Here is a 15330-nt window from a genome sequence, read left to right on the forward strand (position 1 = left end):
GCCCCGCAACGCCGCCCCGCCACGCCGTCCACCGTCCATCGCCGCGGAGCGCCGCCCCGCACCCGATCCTCCTCCGGCGAGCCTCCCCGCGGCCCCGAGCTCCTCCTCCGGCGAGATCTCCGGTCGGATCCACCGTCCCCGATGAACAGCTACAGTACCCCGGCGATCCTCGAAATCCGCGCCAGATCTGGATCGGGACGACGGTTGACTTTTATCCCCGAAACCCTAGACATTTTGCATTTTTCATCATGCCGTAACTTTGCATCTGTAGCTCCGTTTTGGGCGTGTAGCATATCAAAATGTTCGTCTCAGAGAGCACATCATTTCATCTCATTGCATCATTTTGATTTGAGCTCATCTTGATGCCCGAAATACTATTGGAAGAGAGCTATTTGAGTTAATTGTCAGATCTGCTGCACCAAATAGCTATCTGTCATTTTTGCCATGATTAACGTGTGCATGATATGCTCCTGAGCGCTACATGAGTTTTGTTACATGCTTTGTCATCTTTACAGAGGTGCTATCCATGTATTTTTGTGATATGTGTGGTGACTAGCACAAGCTTGCAAAGTGGTGCATTCGTTAATGCTGATTTCAGGGACTTAGGATTTCTCTAAGTCCTTGATCTATTTTTATCAATATGCCATATGTTCATGTTGTTTCCTAGTGGTCTGTGCCTCTTTTGAGGATGATCAGTAAGGATGATTTGTTAATATTGTGGTGCTCTATCCAGCCATGTCTTTGTTTGCAATTATGGAGCAGCCTAGCTTGAGTCAATCGAGCTCTACTTTTGCTATTTCGTAATTCCTGGCAGATTGTCTACTTGTTAGCGAATTTGCCGAGGATGTTGTTGTTGATTCGTGCATGCTATGTTGTTGTTCTTGCCATGTCTAGCTTATATTATATGTATTCTTGATGGGTGAATGCTTAGATTGTCATGCCTTGCTCTGTAGTGAGTGCATCGAGCTCGTAAACATGCCTACTCGTTAACAGATTTGCATGCTCTAGTTTTTCTCCAAGTCGGTAACCTGATTATGTTTTTGCCATGTTCACATGCTTGCAATTGTATTTTCTGATCCCTTTTGGCTCAAGGTCACTAAGGGACTTTTGTTAACCTCTTTGAGTAGCTCCATGTCATGCCTTGCTTTGCCATGTTAAGTTCCTATAGCATATAGTTTTCATGCTCCAAAGTGTGCTACCTGATCTGAAATTCCAGACTTGTGTTAATTTCACTAAGTCTGAAATCTGTCTATCGTTTGCGTTTTTGCCATGCTTGTTTGAACCTGTTAATGGATGAATTGGCCGTAGCTAAGTGTTCATATTTTGTCAAGAATTATGAGTGGATCCCTGCCATGTACTTTGTTGCCATGTTTGAGTGTTGTAGCATAATTATCTTGATGCATTTAGATGGCTACTTGCTGTTTATCGCAGACCGTTGCCATATTTGTTTTGCTTGCCATTTCCAAACCGTGCATCCGATACCGGTGTTCTTTATATCGATTTCAATCGAAATCACCTCACCTTTCCAGTGGCACACTTGGATTTCCAAGTTGAGGCCAGGTTCATTCATTCCTTGTCAAATCTTGCATATGCATCACATATCGCATCCCGCATAGCATACCATGTTTGCATCATGTTGTTTGAGCTTTGCACGTGGTTGATTGTGTTCCTTTTGCTTGTTTGTCTTGTTTGGGTAGAGCCGGGAGATGAGTTCGCTAATAAGGATCCCGTTGAGTTTTCTTTCGAGGATCCAGTCAACTCTGACAACTTTGCAGGCAAGATGATCATACCCTCGAAATCACTTCTATCTTTGCTTGCTAGATGCTCGCTCTTTTGCTATGCCTATGCTACGATGCCTACCACTTGCTTATCATGCCTCCCAAATTGCCATGTCAAACCTCTAACCCACCATGTCCTAGCAAACCGTTGTTTGGCTATGTTACCGCTTTGCTGAGCCCCTCTTATAGCGTTGCTAGTTGCAGGTGAAGATTGGAGATCGTTCCTTTTTGGAACATTGTTTATTTATTGGGATATCATTATATTATCTTGTTATCTTAATGCATCTATATACTTGGTAAAGGGTGGAAGGCTCGGCCTTTTGCCTAGTGTTTTGTTCCACTCTTGCCGCCCTAGTTTCCGTCATATCGGTGTTATGTTCCCGGATTTTGTGTTCCTTACGCGGTTGGGTAATAATGGGAACCCCTTGACAGTTCGCCTTGAATAAAACTCGTCCAGCAATGCCTAACCTTGGTTTTACCATTCGCCACCTAGCCTCTTTTTCCCTTGGGTTTCCGGAGCCCGAGGGTCATCTTATTTAAACCCCCCTGGGCCAGTGCTCCTCTGAGTGTTGGTCCGACTGAGCTGCTTGCGGGGCCACCTCGGGGCAACTTGAGGTTTGGTTTTACTCGTAGCTAGTTTCATCTGAGTGTGCCCTGAGAACGAGATATGTGCAGCTCCTATCGGGATTTGTCGGCACATTCGGGCGGTGTTGCTGGATTTGTTTTAACTTGTCGGAGTTGTCTTGTAGAACCGGGATGCCAAGTCTGATCGGAATGTCTCGGGAGAAGGTATATCCTTCGTTGACCGTGAGAGCTTGTCATGGGCTAAGTTGGGACTCCCCTGCAGGGATTTGAACTTTCGAAAGTCGTGCCCGTGGTTATGGGCAGATGGGAATTTGTTAATGTCCGGTTGTAGATAACTTGAACCTTAACTTAATTAAAATGAATCAACTGTGTGTGTAACCGTGATGGTCTCTTCTCGGCGGAGTCCGGGAAGTGAACACGGTGTTGGAGTAATGTTTGCCGTAGGTTGTTCTCTAGTTCTTTGTTCGTGCTTTGCCTTCTCTTCTCGCTCTCTTTTGCGAACATGTTAGCCACCAAATATGCTAGTCGCTTGCTGCAGCTCCACATATGACCTTGCCTTTACCTATAAGCTTAAATAGTATTGATCGCGAGGGTGCGAGATTGCTGAGTCCCCGTGGCTCACAGATTACTTCTAAACCAGATGCAGGACCCGATGATTCCGTTCCAGATGATGCGCTTGAGCTCAAGTGGGAGTTCGACGAAGACTCACGCCATTACTATGTGTCTTTCCCTGATGATCAGTAGTGGTGCCCAGTTGGGGCGATCAGGACCATGTTGCATGTTGGGGTTGATCTTTTATTTTGGTACCGCAGTCGGACCATGATTGTATTGGTTGATGTAATGCTATTTATGTACTTTGTGTGACGTGGCGAGTGTAAGCCAACTATGTACCTTTCCCCTTATTATTTATTTACATGGGTTGTTGCGAAGATTACCTTACTTGCGACATTTCTTTCAATGCGGTTATGCCTCTAAGTCGTGCTCCGACACGTAGGAGATATAGCCGCATCGAGGGCGTTACACTTATAGACCTGTGTACACTCACAAACGCATCAGTCCCTTAACCTATAAGTCTTCAATACACCAAAATCACTAAGGGGCACTAGATGCACTTACAACCCCCATCCCTATTTATAAGGGGTGGATACAAGGCATGCACGTGAATCGAGGAGGTCAAAATCATCATGTGGCTATATGGATGCCTCGATTCTCAGGACGTTTATTAAGATAAGAATCAGTTAAGATGTTCTGGGCCTCATGCGAAGTTAATGCGAAGTGACGTCATGGCGGCTTAAGAAAATCCTGTGAGCTGACGTCATGGCGGGTTATAGCAAGGTTTATCAAACAAGGCGATACAAGATTTTGACAAGTCAGGTATTGAAGATTGATGTGAACAAGTTCAAATCAACCTGGGGCCTAATGTTGAGGATATAACTACTGGGTATGAACTGCCCAGGAGGGGCCGGGTCATACCATCGGCGACTTATCAATGGAGATGGCGGATCATACAAGCCTGTGGACGGCCCAAGACCCAGAGGCGACTTGAGGCCCAGGAGGATGAACCACCATATATGTGTGACTTGTATTGTAAGGCAAGCGTAGTTAGTCACCGAGCCGGATACATTGTGTATGAGCCTACCGGGACTCCATGAGCCGCCGGGCGTCAACCTGTGTATATAAAGGGATGACCCAGCGACGGTTTAGGGTAAGAAATAAGAGATCGAGAACTAGGTCAAGCATATTCGCTCCCTGGTAATCGAAACCCAAGCAATACAACCCCAAACTAGAGTAGGCCTTTACCTTCACGGCAAGGGGCCGAACCAATATAAACTCTATGTGTCCTTTATCCCGTTTAACCCCTTTAAAGCTAACCTAGTTGCGATGGCTCCACGACTAAGTCCCTCTGCTAGGACATCTGACATGACAATTCCACGATAAGTCCCTTCTCAAGTTGCTCTTTCAACTTGGCATTTTCCTCCACAAGATGCACATGCTCACAACAAGGATTAGTAGCATGAGCATTATCAATTAGAACAAAGGGAGGACATGTGGAAATCTCCTTGGTTAGCTTCACCTGGAGTTGGTCACAAGACTCTTTGAGTGAAGCATGAACACCCTTCAAGACCTTGTGAGCATTGTCAAGTGTATCAAATTGTTCTTTGAGTCTATCATGGTCAACCCTCAAGTGTGGCTTTCTCGGATTTAAGCACACGAGTAAGAACAATAGCGTGATCAAGATATTTTTGCAATTTAGCATGATCAACATTGTGTGACTCCTCAAGAGTCAAACGAAGATCTCACTCTTCCTTTAGAGAGCAATGGAAAGATCCGCAATCTCATCGGCATAGTAACGACTATGCCCCTCCAACTTGGAGATAGTATCTTCATGCGACTCAATGATATCATTGGCCTCACCAAGTTGTTCCAAGATAGCAACAAAGTGCTTCTGGATTCACCCTTGAGCTTGTTCACGAACTTGGTGAACTCATTCTCATTAACTTTCTCCACCTCACTATCATCAACACAATCTAATAATGAAGGAGTAGTAATGATGGTGGTTTTGATGTTAGGAGTTACCTTGTTGATACCTTTGGCCATGAGACACTCGGCAATGGTGTTTTCATTGGGGGCACCGAAGAGAGACACCTTGGAGGGGAATATGTAGCAATGACAATGGTTGTTTTTGTCATTCCTTCTCCACTTGTATCTTCCTCATCACCATCGGAGGGGTACTCTTCATGTGCCACCAAGCCCTTTGGGAGGAGTCTTCTTGGTGGAGTTGTTCTTGCTAGGAAAAGACTTGGCTTTGTCTTTGCAAATGAGTTTGCCACCATTGTCTTCCATCTTCTTGTAAGGGCACTCCGCCATAGTGGCTCATATTGCCACAATTGTAGCAAGTCCTTACTCGTTGCTTGTTCTTTCACCCACTTGAGTTGTTCTTGGTGAAGTTGGGCCTTGAGTTCCTCTTGTTGTCCCAAAATTGCCTTGATGCAAGAGCCATGTGCTCATGGTAAGCATATTTGGTGTGCTCGGGGCAACACACCTCTTCTTCTTCCAGAATGGCCTTGGCCTTCAAAGCAAGGGTGGTTGAGCTCTTCTTTGACCGGGCACGAGCAAGAGCATTGTCGGCGGTCTTGTTCATGATGTTGATGACAATAAACTCATCCAACACTTCACTTGAGGTTAAGGTGTGAAAGTCCGGCCTTTAACGAATCACGGAAGACATGGCCTTGTTGAATGGCATGATGGCCTTGAGAAACTTGCGCTTGATACAAGTGTCATCCGTATCCTTGCTCCCATGGTCTTGGAGAGCAACCGCAAGAGTTGTCACCCTCCGGTAGAGATCACGCGGATCCTCATCTTCTAGCATCACAAATTCATCACCCTCATCAAGGACCACTTCAAAGTTGGATTGTTGGATGCTTGAGCTCCCCTTGTACATGGATACAATGTGTTCGCAACAATCGTTTGCATGAGTGAAGGGACGAAGGTGGGATAGATCTTTGTGTGGAACCGCATCTTCAAGGATGAACAAAGCGGAGTGATTGTATTGATTGTCCACTTCTTCTCTTGGGGTGAAGTTGTTTGGATCATGCGGGTAGAAGCCTTGCTTAATGATTCTCCAAAGGTTTGTTGAGCTATGATTCAAATGAGACTTGATGCGAAAGACCCAATTAGCAAAATCACCTTTAACAAGCTTGGGAGGAGGACCATGATATTAATGTGAGGTGTAGGGACTGGTTCTCCATAGACCGGGGGAGGGGGAACCGAGGCAAAGGTTCCCATCCCATTCTTGTCGTGAGGGGAAGAAACATAAGTACCTTTAGCCGCTTCCTTAGCAAGATTGGCCTCTGACTCCGATGCGGTGGGATTAACCACAAGCAAAGGATCGGGAGAAGCTTTCATCCCCTCAAGCAATTCTTTAAGCATGGACTTGACTTCGGTCATCATGGACGTCTTAAGTGAAGCCACAACTTCATTTAAGTCGTCTCGTGTGATCAAAGTCAACTCCACGGCCTCGGGCACTTCCTCCCCGGTGTCAACCATACTCTTCGGGTGGTGAAACCCTTAATAAAGAGATGAGGCTCTGATACCAATTGAAAGGATCGATATGGTTGACTAAGGGGGGTGAATAAGCAACCACCAATTTTTTGCTTTTATTCACAAATTAGGTTTAGCAACAAATATGATGCTAACAACAATAACAACAAGTGCAAGCAAAGGATACAACACAACAATAGCTTGCACAAAAAAAAGGAAGGAGATAACCACAAGTGGAGCCGGTGGAGATGAGGATGTGTTACCGAAATTCCTTCCCTTTGAGGGGAAGTACGTCTCCGTTGGAGCGGTGTGGAGGCACAATACTCCCCAAGAAGCCACTAGGGCCACGGTATTCTCCTCACGCTCTCACACAATGCGAGATGCCGTGATTCCACTAGCGGTGCCCTTAAAGGCGGTGACCGAACCTTTCCAAACAAGGTTGGGGCAATCTCCACAACTTGATTGGAGGCTCCCAACGATACCACAGAGCTACACCACAATGGATTGTGGCTCCGAGGTGACCTCAACCGTCTAGGGTGCTCAAACACCCAAGAGTAACAAGATTCGCAAGGGATTAGTGGGGGAATCAAATTTCTCTTGGTGGAAGTGTATATCCGGGCCTTCGCAACCAAAACCTAGAAAATCAACAAGTTTGATCGGCTAGGGAGAGAAGTCGGGCTAAAATGAGCTTTGGAGCAACAATGGAGTTTGGGGGAGGAAGAGGTGAGTCTTCTTGGGGATAAAGACCCCCTTTTATAGTAGGGGGGACAAATCCAACCGTTATGCATCTCACAGCTCGCAGACGAGCGGTACTACCGTTCTAAGAGCGGTACTACCGCCCTTTACAGGATGCACAAGAGAAAGAAGAACATGGGAGAAAACAGAGGAACGGGCGGTGGTAGCCGCGGTAGTAGGGGCGGTACTACCGCCTATAAGCGGTACTATCGCTGCTATAACTGCCCATTTTCTAGGGACAAACAGGTAGCACGATAGTAACCCGTAGGCACCACCGTAGAACCCGACACGACGAATCGAGGTCCCAGCCACGAGCGATAGTGCGAACGGTGGTTACAACGGTACTACCGCTGCCGCCAGCGGTACTACCCCTTGTGGCTCTTCTCCCCTACTCCGATGCAAATGGGGGACAACTCCAAGGAAATGGAAGGGGGCGATGGGTGCAAGAAGACTGTACGTGTTGATTCCGCCCAAACCTTTCTGATGTAGACCTTCTCTTGATAGTACGGTTTTCCCTAGGACTTAAGTGCACCAGAAAAGAAACGCGGGAAAGAAAACCATCTTCTCTTGGAACTCCGAGGGGCACGAATCGTCTTGTGCCATATGCTTGATAGTCCGAGAAGCTCAATCCACACGATTAGTACGCAAATATGTTGTCATCAATCATCAAAACCACTTAGGGAGAAATATACTCTAACACTCGGCCCACCTAAAACTGAGGCGGAGCCCGTGCATTCGGAGCTACTCGCACTGTTTCCATGGCAAAACCCCCTTTCTCAACCCTCAATAACCGAAAAGTGCAGCGGATCAATTGTAGATTTTTTTTGGTAAATAAGAGTGTCGAACCAATGAGGAGCTAAAGGTAGAATTTATATTCTCTTCAAGTTCTATCGACCACTGATACAACTCTGCGCACACTTAACGTTTGCTTTACCTAGAGCAAGTATGAAATTAGAAATACTTTGTAGGTGTAATCCTAGAATTACTTTGCAAGAATAAAACTAGGAGTACTTTGCAAGATAATAAAAGTTAGTTTGTTTCAGTAGAGAGCTTTTTGTAGCATAAGAGAAGAATTTGTCCCTAGGCAATTGATAACTAGACCGGTAATCATTATTGCAATTTTATATGAGGGAGATGCATGAGCTAACATATTTTTCGTACTTGAATCATATGCACTTACGATTGAAACTCTACCAAGTATCCGCAACTATTAAAGATCGTTAAGGTAAAACCTAACCATAGCATTAAGTAATAAGTCCTCTTACTCCCATCCACAATAACCCCTTTACTCAGGTTTGTGTTTCCGTCACTCATGCAACCCACAATAAGCGAATTATGAATGTATTGCAACACCCTACAACGATAATCCCACACGCTCACGCGATCCGTAGGGCTTCATAGGACATCACCAAAATAAAGCATACAACTCAAACCAATCACGATCATTAATCAACCCATTCCACGACGCGAGGTGTCCGGGGGATGCAAAAATCGCTGGAGATTTGCGGTGGGGGTGGCGATGGAATGACAGGCACAAGTTGAAATTCCCCTCCCGCCAAGTCGCACGAGGGATAGAGGGAATGACAGGGAGGGCGGCGGGGGGGGGGGGGACCGGACATATGGAGGCACCAGGCTGATTTTTAAGCTCCCCGTAAAAATATATACGGGACGAGCCGTTTTCGAAACTTGGTCGGGATGGATTTTTTGTCCTTGTGCCGTAAAATGGCCGGTATTTTAGTCAAACATGTTTTTGCGGGATCTGCTAGAGTTTGCTCTAAGCTCATTTTTTCAAGGACGTCCACCCTGGCACGGTTAGTTTTTTTTTAGGAAGGCACAACTAGTTTTTTCTAGGCAGATATCCTCTCCTGCTGGAGTTGGGCCTCCAGCTCCAGGTACGTGGATCGGACGGCCTGGAACGTATTGTCAGTAAGACTCCCCAGCGGTACACCGTCAGGGACTCAGGGTCAGGATTCTTTACCACCTCTTCAAGCAAGAAGGCAGCGCGATTTGACGCCCGTAGACTCGCCTCCTTCCTTCCCTCTGTCCACAGCCGAGGCATAGGACTAGGCGATTCCAACCGGCGGCGGCGAGATGAAGCTCACCGTGATGACCGCCGACGAGCAGTTTCTCAACCTCGACGTCGACCCCGACGAATCCGTAAGCCTCCGTCCCGCCCCCCTCGGTCCCTCCTGTACTTCTCCCCCATCTCGATCTCGACGGGCAATAAAGGCTGCTTCTTTGGGCCAAAATTCGGGTGGCGAGCTCGCGAGAAGGCCGAGGAATTCCGGCGAGAAAGCGGGAACCTCGCAGCGACCCGCAATTCACTCCCCTCGGCGTATTGGTGCCTCGTGCTTAGGCGTAGAGTTCGATCGGATCTTTAGCTGCGACAGCTGCGGTATCTTGGTTTGGCTAGAATCGTGCGAGTCTTCTGCTCGTGGAGCTAAAACTGAGCTGTGATTGCGATCCATGGACGCGAAATCTGTGCGGCTTTTGGCTGAATTGTGCGCCCTGCGTGTTTTGCAGGTGGAGAATTTGAAGGCGCTTCTTGAGGTGGAGGTGAGCCGGCGCCAGCGGAATCTTTCTTCAGGTTTCTCTTCCAGGTTTTGCCTTGGCTGGTTTGACCTCACATTGTTTGGTTTTGGGTGTCTTTGCGTGGCTAGACTCAAGTGCCGTTGCAGCAGCAGCTGCTTCATTTCAATGGCAAGGAGATGAACAATGCTGAGAAGCTCAGCGCCATCGGAGTCCATGATGGTGATCTTGTGATGATGGTTGCCTCCAATAATAGGTTTGGTTGTTGTTTTTCCGACATCTCTGGTTGTTCTCTAGGGAATTTCTTGAGGGGTTACATACTTACATTCCTGCTGTTCGTTATGCCTGATATGATGCTTCTGGTCTTACATGTGACGTCTTGTTTTCTTTTATTGGTACGTCGAGCTGGTTTTCTTTTTTGTAGCTGTCAGTTATGATTTTGGTACATCACAATCACAAATCAGAACTGCCATGATGTTGAAAAAGATGCACTACATATTTTAGCTTAACTAATCCTCGTGAATTTTAGTGCCACTGCAGTGACAATGCTTTCTACTAGTTAATTTCTTGGGTCAAAAATTTCAGGACATCTCAGGATATTATGAGGTTAAATCCTGATGGATCGGCAGTAAATCCTCAAGCTTTCCAACAACATATTCGTGGCGATTCACAACTTATGGCGCAACTCCTTCAGGTAAAGCTTTGTTGGTAGCTTCATTGATTTATCAATATTGGCTAGGTTACAATTCCCAGATGTTAGTTGCAGAAAATATGTCCATTATTTTTGTTTAAACTGATATCTTTTTAATTTGCAGAATGACCCTTCATTAGCTCAAGCCATCCTTGGAGATGACACCACTGAGTTGCAAAACATCTTGCGGTCACACCACCAACAAAGAGTACAACTGAAACGCAAACAGGAAGAAGAGCTTGTGAGTATCTCATCGGCTAATCGCTAGTTTTTATTTGGGTGTATTTATTTAAGTCTAAATTAAGCAATCCACTCAGATTTTCTTAAGTCTCAATCGATTCAGAAAACTGAAAAATGCAACTTGCACTTTTCTGCCCAGTTGCACCTTTTTGCACTTTTCTGAAACAAGAAGTGCAAGTTGCACTTTTCAGTAAACTGAAATTGCACTTTTCTGAATCGATAAGAAAATCTCAGTCGATTGAGACTTAGCAAAACTATTTCCCCCCTGATAGTTATTTGATGTTCTTAGTGACAAAGTTGAGAAATATGCTTCTTCTTGCATTAATTCCATAGCATTTGTATAAATATATTTCCATGCTGTTACATCTATATGCTGTAAAATTTCACATCTTGTAAGCTCTCTTAGATAGATATATATTGGACCACTTCAGGAGATGGTAGTTCCATGTTCTTTTTCTTGCTGTGTTCTATTTTTGCAAACTTGCTGAATAATAATAGGTTAAGTCATTGATGATTATGATTTTTTTCAGGCCTTATTGTATGCCGATCCATTTGATGTCGAGGCTCAGAAGAAAATTGAAGCTGCAATTCGGCAGGTAGAAACTTTTTTGTGAGGATAACACCTGTTGACTTAGGCTTCTCATATGTTACGAGGCGAATGTTAAATATCACAATCATCATTACATGACCAACCCAAGGATGGCTTATTTATTTTAGAGGGCAGTGCTTATTTCTTAAGCCGCTGTGGAGAAGCAGTCATAAGAAGGTTAATCAAACTAAATGTAAATGAATTTGGTTAACCAATTGTTGTCCTCATCTTTCATTCACTATGCTCCGCGATAGAGAAGATGAACCTTGGTCCGCAGCAAGGCAATTTGGTTAGGGTAAAGGTCCACTCACCCTCAACAATCTGCCGACAGGGCTCTTTCCTGACGTGGAAATAGAGGCTGAGGCTGAGAGAACATTTTTATTTATTTCATTGCTTGATCGAAGGTTTACATACACATTGGACCTTTATTATACTCGGGAGCATCTGACTTGATCCACAAGTTGGATCTCAGTTCAAACTCAAGTCTGAACCATAACTCTACATTCCTATTTCAGTTGGGCTCTTCCTTACTTTAACTACTCTTTCTAATAGACCCAACCATATCCAATAACTTGAGTTATTCCTTTTCTTAACCTTCCTATCTCTAACATAACCTACACAATGCCTATATGGATATGTTTGTCTCTTGATGTCTTGTGGACCCACAACAAAAACAAAAATGTATTTGTTTGCAACTTCATCAAGAGAAAAATTTAGCCAAACATGTTCTTATCTAAAAGCAGCTCAACCCAATGGGGTTATCAAAATCCACAACAATGCCAAACAAGCCTTAAGAATGCTTATCATAAACATAGGAATAGACATGGGACTGAATATAATGAAGAGTCAGAGTGATGCATAGTGCAAAAGGGGAATTTCATTTTTCATGCATGTAAGTATGTAACTTCTGCTAGCTTTCATGGTTGGATAATATTAAAATATTATTACTCCCTCCGTTCCTAAATATAAGTCTCTTTAGAGATTCCAATATGGACTACATATGGAGCAAAATAAGTGAATCTACACTCTAAAAAACGTCTATATACATCCGTATGTAGTCTGTATTGAAACCTCTATAAAGTTTTATATTTAGAAACAGAGGGAGTAGTTGTTACCATGTCATATGCTTTTTATGTAAAATGATGTGCACACAAAAGCTTTGCTCTGTCTTACTGTGTTTTATACTCCTGTTCACCTCAGCAATCTTAGTTAAATACCTGACGTTCTGAGTACTTGTAATTTGTCATTCAGAAAGGCATTGATGAAAATTGGGAGGCTGCTATAGAGCATAATCCTGAAGCATTTGGTCGAGTGGTATGTTGACTCTTTAGTAAGTCAGTATGTTTCTATTTTACATGCTATTCTTATTTATTAACTGACCAGCATTCTATTTCAGGTTATGTTGTATGTGGATATGGAAGTCAACGGAGTACCTTTGAAGGTATTATGTTATTTCATATATCTATTTGTAGATAACGAGCATGGTGAACAGCTGAGCATTGCCTGTACTCAAAAGCCCAATCAATATTTTTAAATGATATTTTGAATATCAGAGACCTTGTATGGACTTTGCTATAACTCCTTTCATATATCATTGTTGATCGCATCAATCTTAGCTAAATAACTGCAACACAATATTTTATTACTACCAATTGTATTATCTACCCCAATAGTTTATTCTTGAAAGTTAAATCTTCCTTTCTATTACTGCGTTTGTGTACTAGCAGTCTACCAACTAAAGGATATGCAATAACTGGATACGGATTTATTCAGATGCTTGATTGCTTCCTGCTACTCGTTTTGTATACGCGATCTCTTAGCTTTTCTTTCATCTACAGGCCTTTGTTGACAGTGGAGCTCAGTCAACCATCATATCAAAAGACTGCGCTGAACGTTGTGGGTACGATTATAAATTAAAATGTTGTTATTGCAACTGTTTAGTCTTTCATATCTCATATGATCATTCTGCGTGTAGAAGTCATACATATTTAAGAGTTTATCTCATCATACAATGGAATTTTACTGTACACGTGAATGTAAATCATTCACTGGGGACGTTCGCTGAAATGCATTCCATGCCATATACAACTGATCACATAATCGAGTATCATTTGCAGGTTACTCAGGCTCCTTGATCAGCGTTACAGAGGGGTTGCTATTGGAGTTGGTCAATCGGAGATACTTGGAAGAATACATGTAGCAGCTATAAAGGTTTGATATTGTAAATTGCTGTACGAACGTCAAAATTTCCAGTCCTTTTGAGAATGACCCATTTTGTGCGCCATGACTTTGGACACACTGTAATGCTATTTGAGTCATTGAAAAATTTGCAGTCTGACAAGCATTATTTAGCCTAGAGAGACATAGTAATAATATAATACCAAACTCATTACTCGGATACAAAATTATGAATTTTGATTGTTCTACAATATGTTGTCTATGTTCCACAAAAAGGATACTCCTTAAGTTGAATCAGAGCCTTAGTATTTTCTTCAAACCTAATGCCATAACTTTCATCATTATGAGAATTCATCAAGTAGTGACAGTAATTCACAATACGTTGCTATGTTTGGACAGATAGGCCATGCTTTCTATCCCTGTTCCTTCACAGTATTGGATGCTCCAAACATGGAATTCCTTTTCGGGCTTGATATGCTGCGGAAACATCAGGTAATTGCATGACCAAGTTTTGGAATAAGTCATCGCATCTAACTCACATCCCATAATGACACATTTTGTTATCCAACGCAGTGCATTATTGACCTAAAGGACAATGTCCTTAGAGTAGGAGGTGGTGAAGTGTCAGTTCCCTTCTTACATGGTTAGTAGCTTGCCTATTTCATGTTTTTTTCTCTAGTTTTAGTTCTTGATGATTGCATAATGAAATAGACTATTAAGTTCGATATTATTGTTAGTTTTTTCGCAATACTAAACATCCCTATATTTGTATTCTATATCATCTACTTCTACAATTTTGCAAGTCTCGGTTTTTCAATCCCTCTAATATGGTATCTTCAGAGAAAGACATCCCTTCACATATACGCGATGGAGAGAAATCGTCGAACCTAGCATCTTCTAGCCAAGGAGCAGCTGGAGTAAGCAAAATTTACTGCTTTGCATAAATCAGCCTTGGTTTTCCTGTAATCATATTAGAGACACAGGAGTAATCATCCGTATATCCTTATTTACTCTATATCATCCAGGAATCGTCAAAGGCACGTGAGAAGACTCCTGATGTGCCACTGGCATCCTCTCCTGCAGGTTAGTTTACTGGTGCTCGTGTAGTTCCTTGACTTAGAGAACTGTGATCTTCTGATAACTTTTAGCCTATCGAATTGCTGATTAATTGCGACCAACTTTGATTTCCTTTGTAGGAGCTCCAGCTGTAATTCCTCCACAGGTGTCAATTTTTTCTTCAAAATTGTGGTCTTCTATACATTTGTTTCTTTTGAGAGTCCATGAATTAGATTGATCTTGACCATTTTAAGAACCCTTGTCAGGGAGGAGATTTTGAAGCAAAAGTCATAAAGCTCGTGGAACTTGGATTTGACCGAGCATCTGTAATACAAGCACTCCAGTTGTGCAACGGCAACGAGGATCAGGCAGCTGGGTACTTGTTTGGTGGTTAGAGTATTTAGAGCAGACCTTCTGCTCAACATTTTCTCGATTTGAACATTTATACACACACTGATCAAGGAGATGTGGCATCCTCCATTTGAGGAACTAAAACTTTGTGTGTGGCAAATACAGGCTTGGTAGGGATGATTCGTATTCTGTCTTCAGTGAGAAAAAACGTTTTCTTTCTTTCATTATCAGATACAGAGATTGTAGACACTGAGTGCAAACACAATCGAAAAGATTGTTTTTGTACTCATTCTCATCCATTTCCTAAATTTTCAGTTATTGAGATCGAACAAAATCAATCTATTGCAAAGCAAGAATAACCCTACTTCCCTTTTAGCGCGTATGCCTAGTACTTTTTCCTGTGTTTGATAGTCTGCATTAGGTTCAACCAGGCCCTTGATATGCAGTTTTGGGCTGTTTGTTTGCACCCTGGGTTTGGCCGAGTAGGAACACTCGAATCTGCCTTTTCCACAGCCAAGTCTGAGCAATGCAACTTAGTCACGTGGGTGTCCGAGGAG

General features: G+C 43.5%; 1 protein-coding gene across 1 annotated transcript; it reads left to right on the forward strand.

The window, feature by feature from the left end:
* The first annotated feature begins 9112 nt into the window (after positions 1 to 9112).
* On the forward strand, positions 9113 to 15111 carry LOC119316417 (protein DNA-DAMAGE INDUCIBLE 1-like). Its single transcript, XM_037590737.1, has 16 exons — positions 9113 to 9296; positions 9663 to 9695; positions 9800 to 9924; positions 10254 to 10362; positions 10484 to 10600; positions 11130 to 11195; positions 12440 to 12502; positions 12585 to 12629; positions 13027 to 13088; positions 13306 to 13399; positions 13766 to 13858; positions 13940 to 14009; positions 14207 to 14283; positions 14392 to 14449; positions 14563 to 14588; positions 14689 to 15111. Exons 1-16 carry the CDS (start codon positions 9231 to 9233, stop codon positions 14815 to 14817), a joined length of 1233 nt encoding a protein of 410 aa, XP_037446634.1. The 5' UTR covers positions 9113 to 9230; the 3' UTR covers positions 14818 to 15111.
* Positions 15112 to 15330: the final 219 nt, after the last annotated feature.

The sequence above is a fragment of the Triticum dicoccoides genome, chromosome 6A, assembly GCF_002162155.2.
Source record: "Triticum dicoccoides isolate Atlit2015 ecotype Zavitan chromosome 6A, WEW_v2.0, whole genome shotgun sequence".
Lineage (NCBI taxonomy): Eukaryota > Viridiplantae > Streptophyta > Magnoliopsida > Poales > Poaceae > Triticum > Triticum dicoccoides.

Excerpts from the sequence above, each read along its gene's own strand:
- LOC119316417 (XM_037590737.1), top strand. The coding sequence starts at position 9,231 with ATGAAGCTCACCGTGATGACCGCCGACGAGCAGTTTCTCAACCTCGAC. Across the intron at positions 10,363-10,483 it reads TTATGGCGCAACTCCTTCAG|AATGACCCTTCATTAGCTCA; the intron begins GTAAAGCTTTGT and ends TTTAATTTGCAG. Across the intron at positions 13,400-13,765 it reads TACATGTAGCAGCTATAAAG|ATAGGCCATGCTTTCTATCC; the intron begins GTTTGATATTGT and ends ATGTTTGGACAG.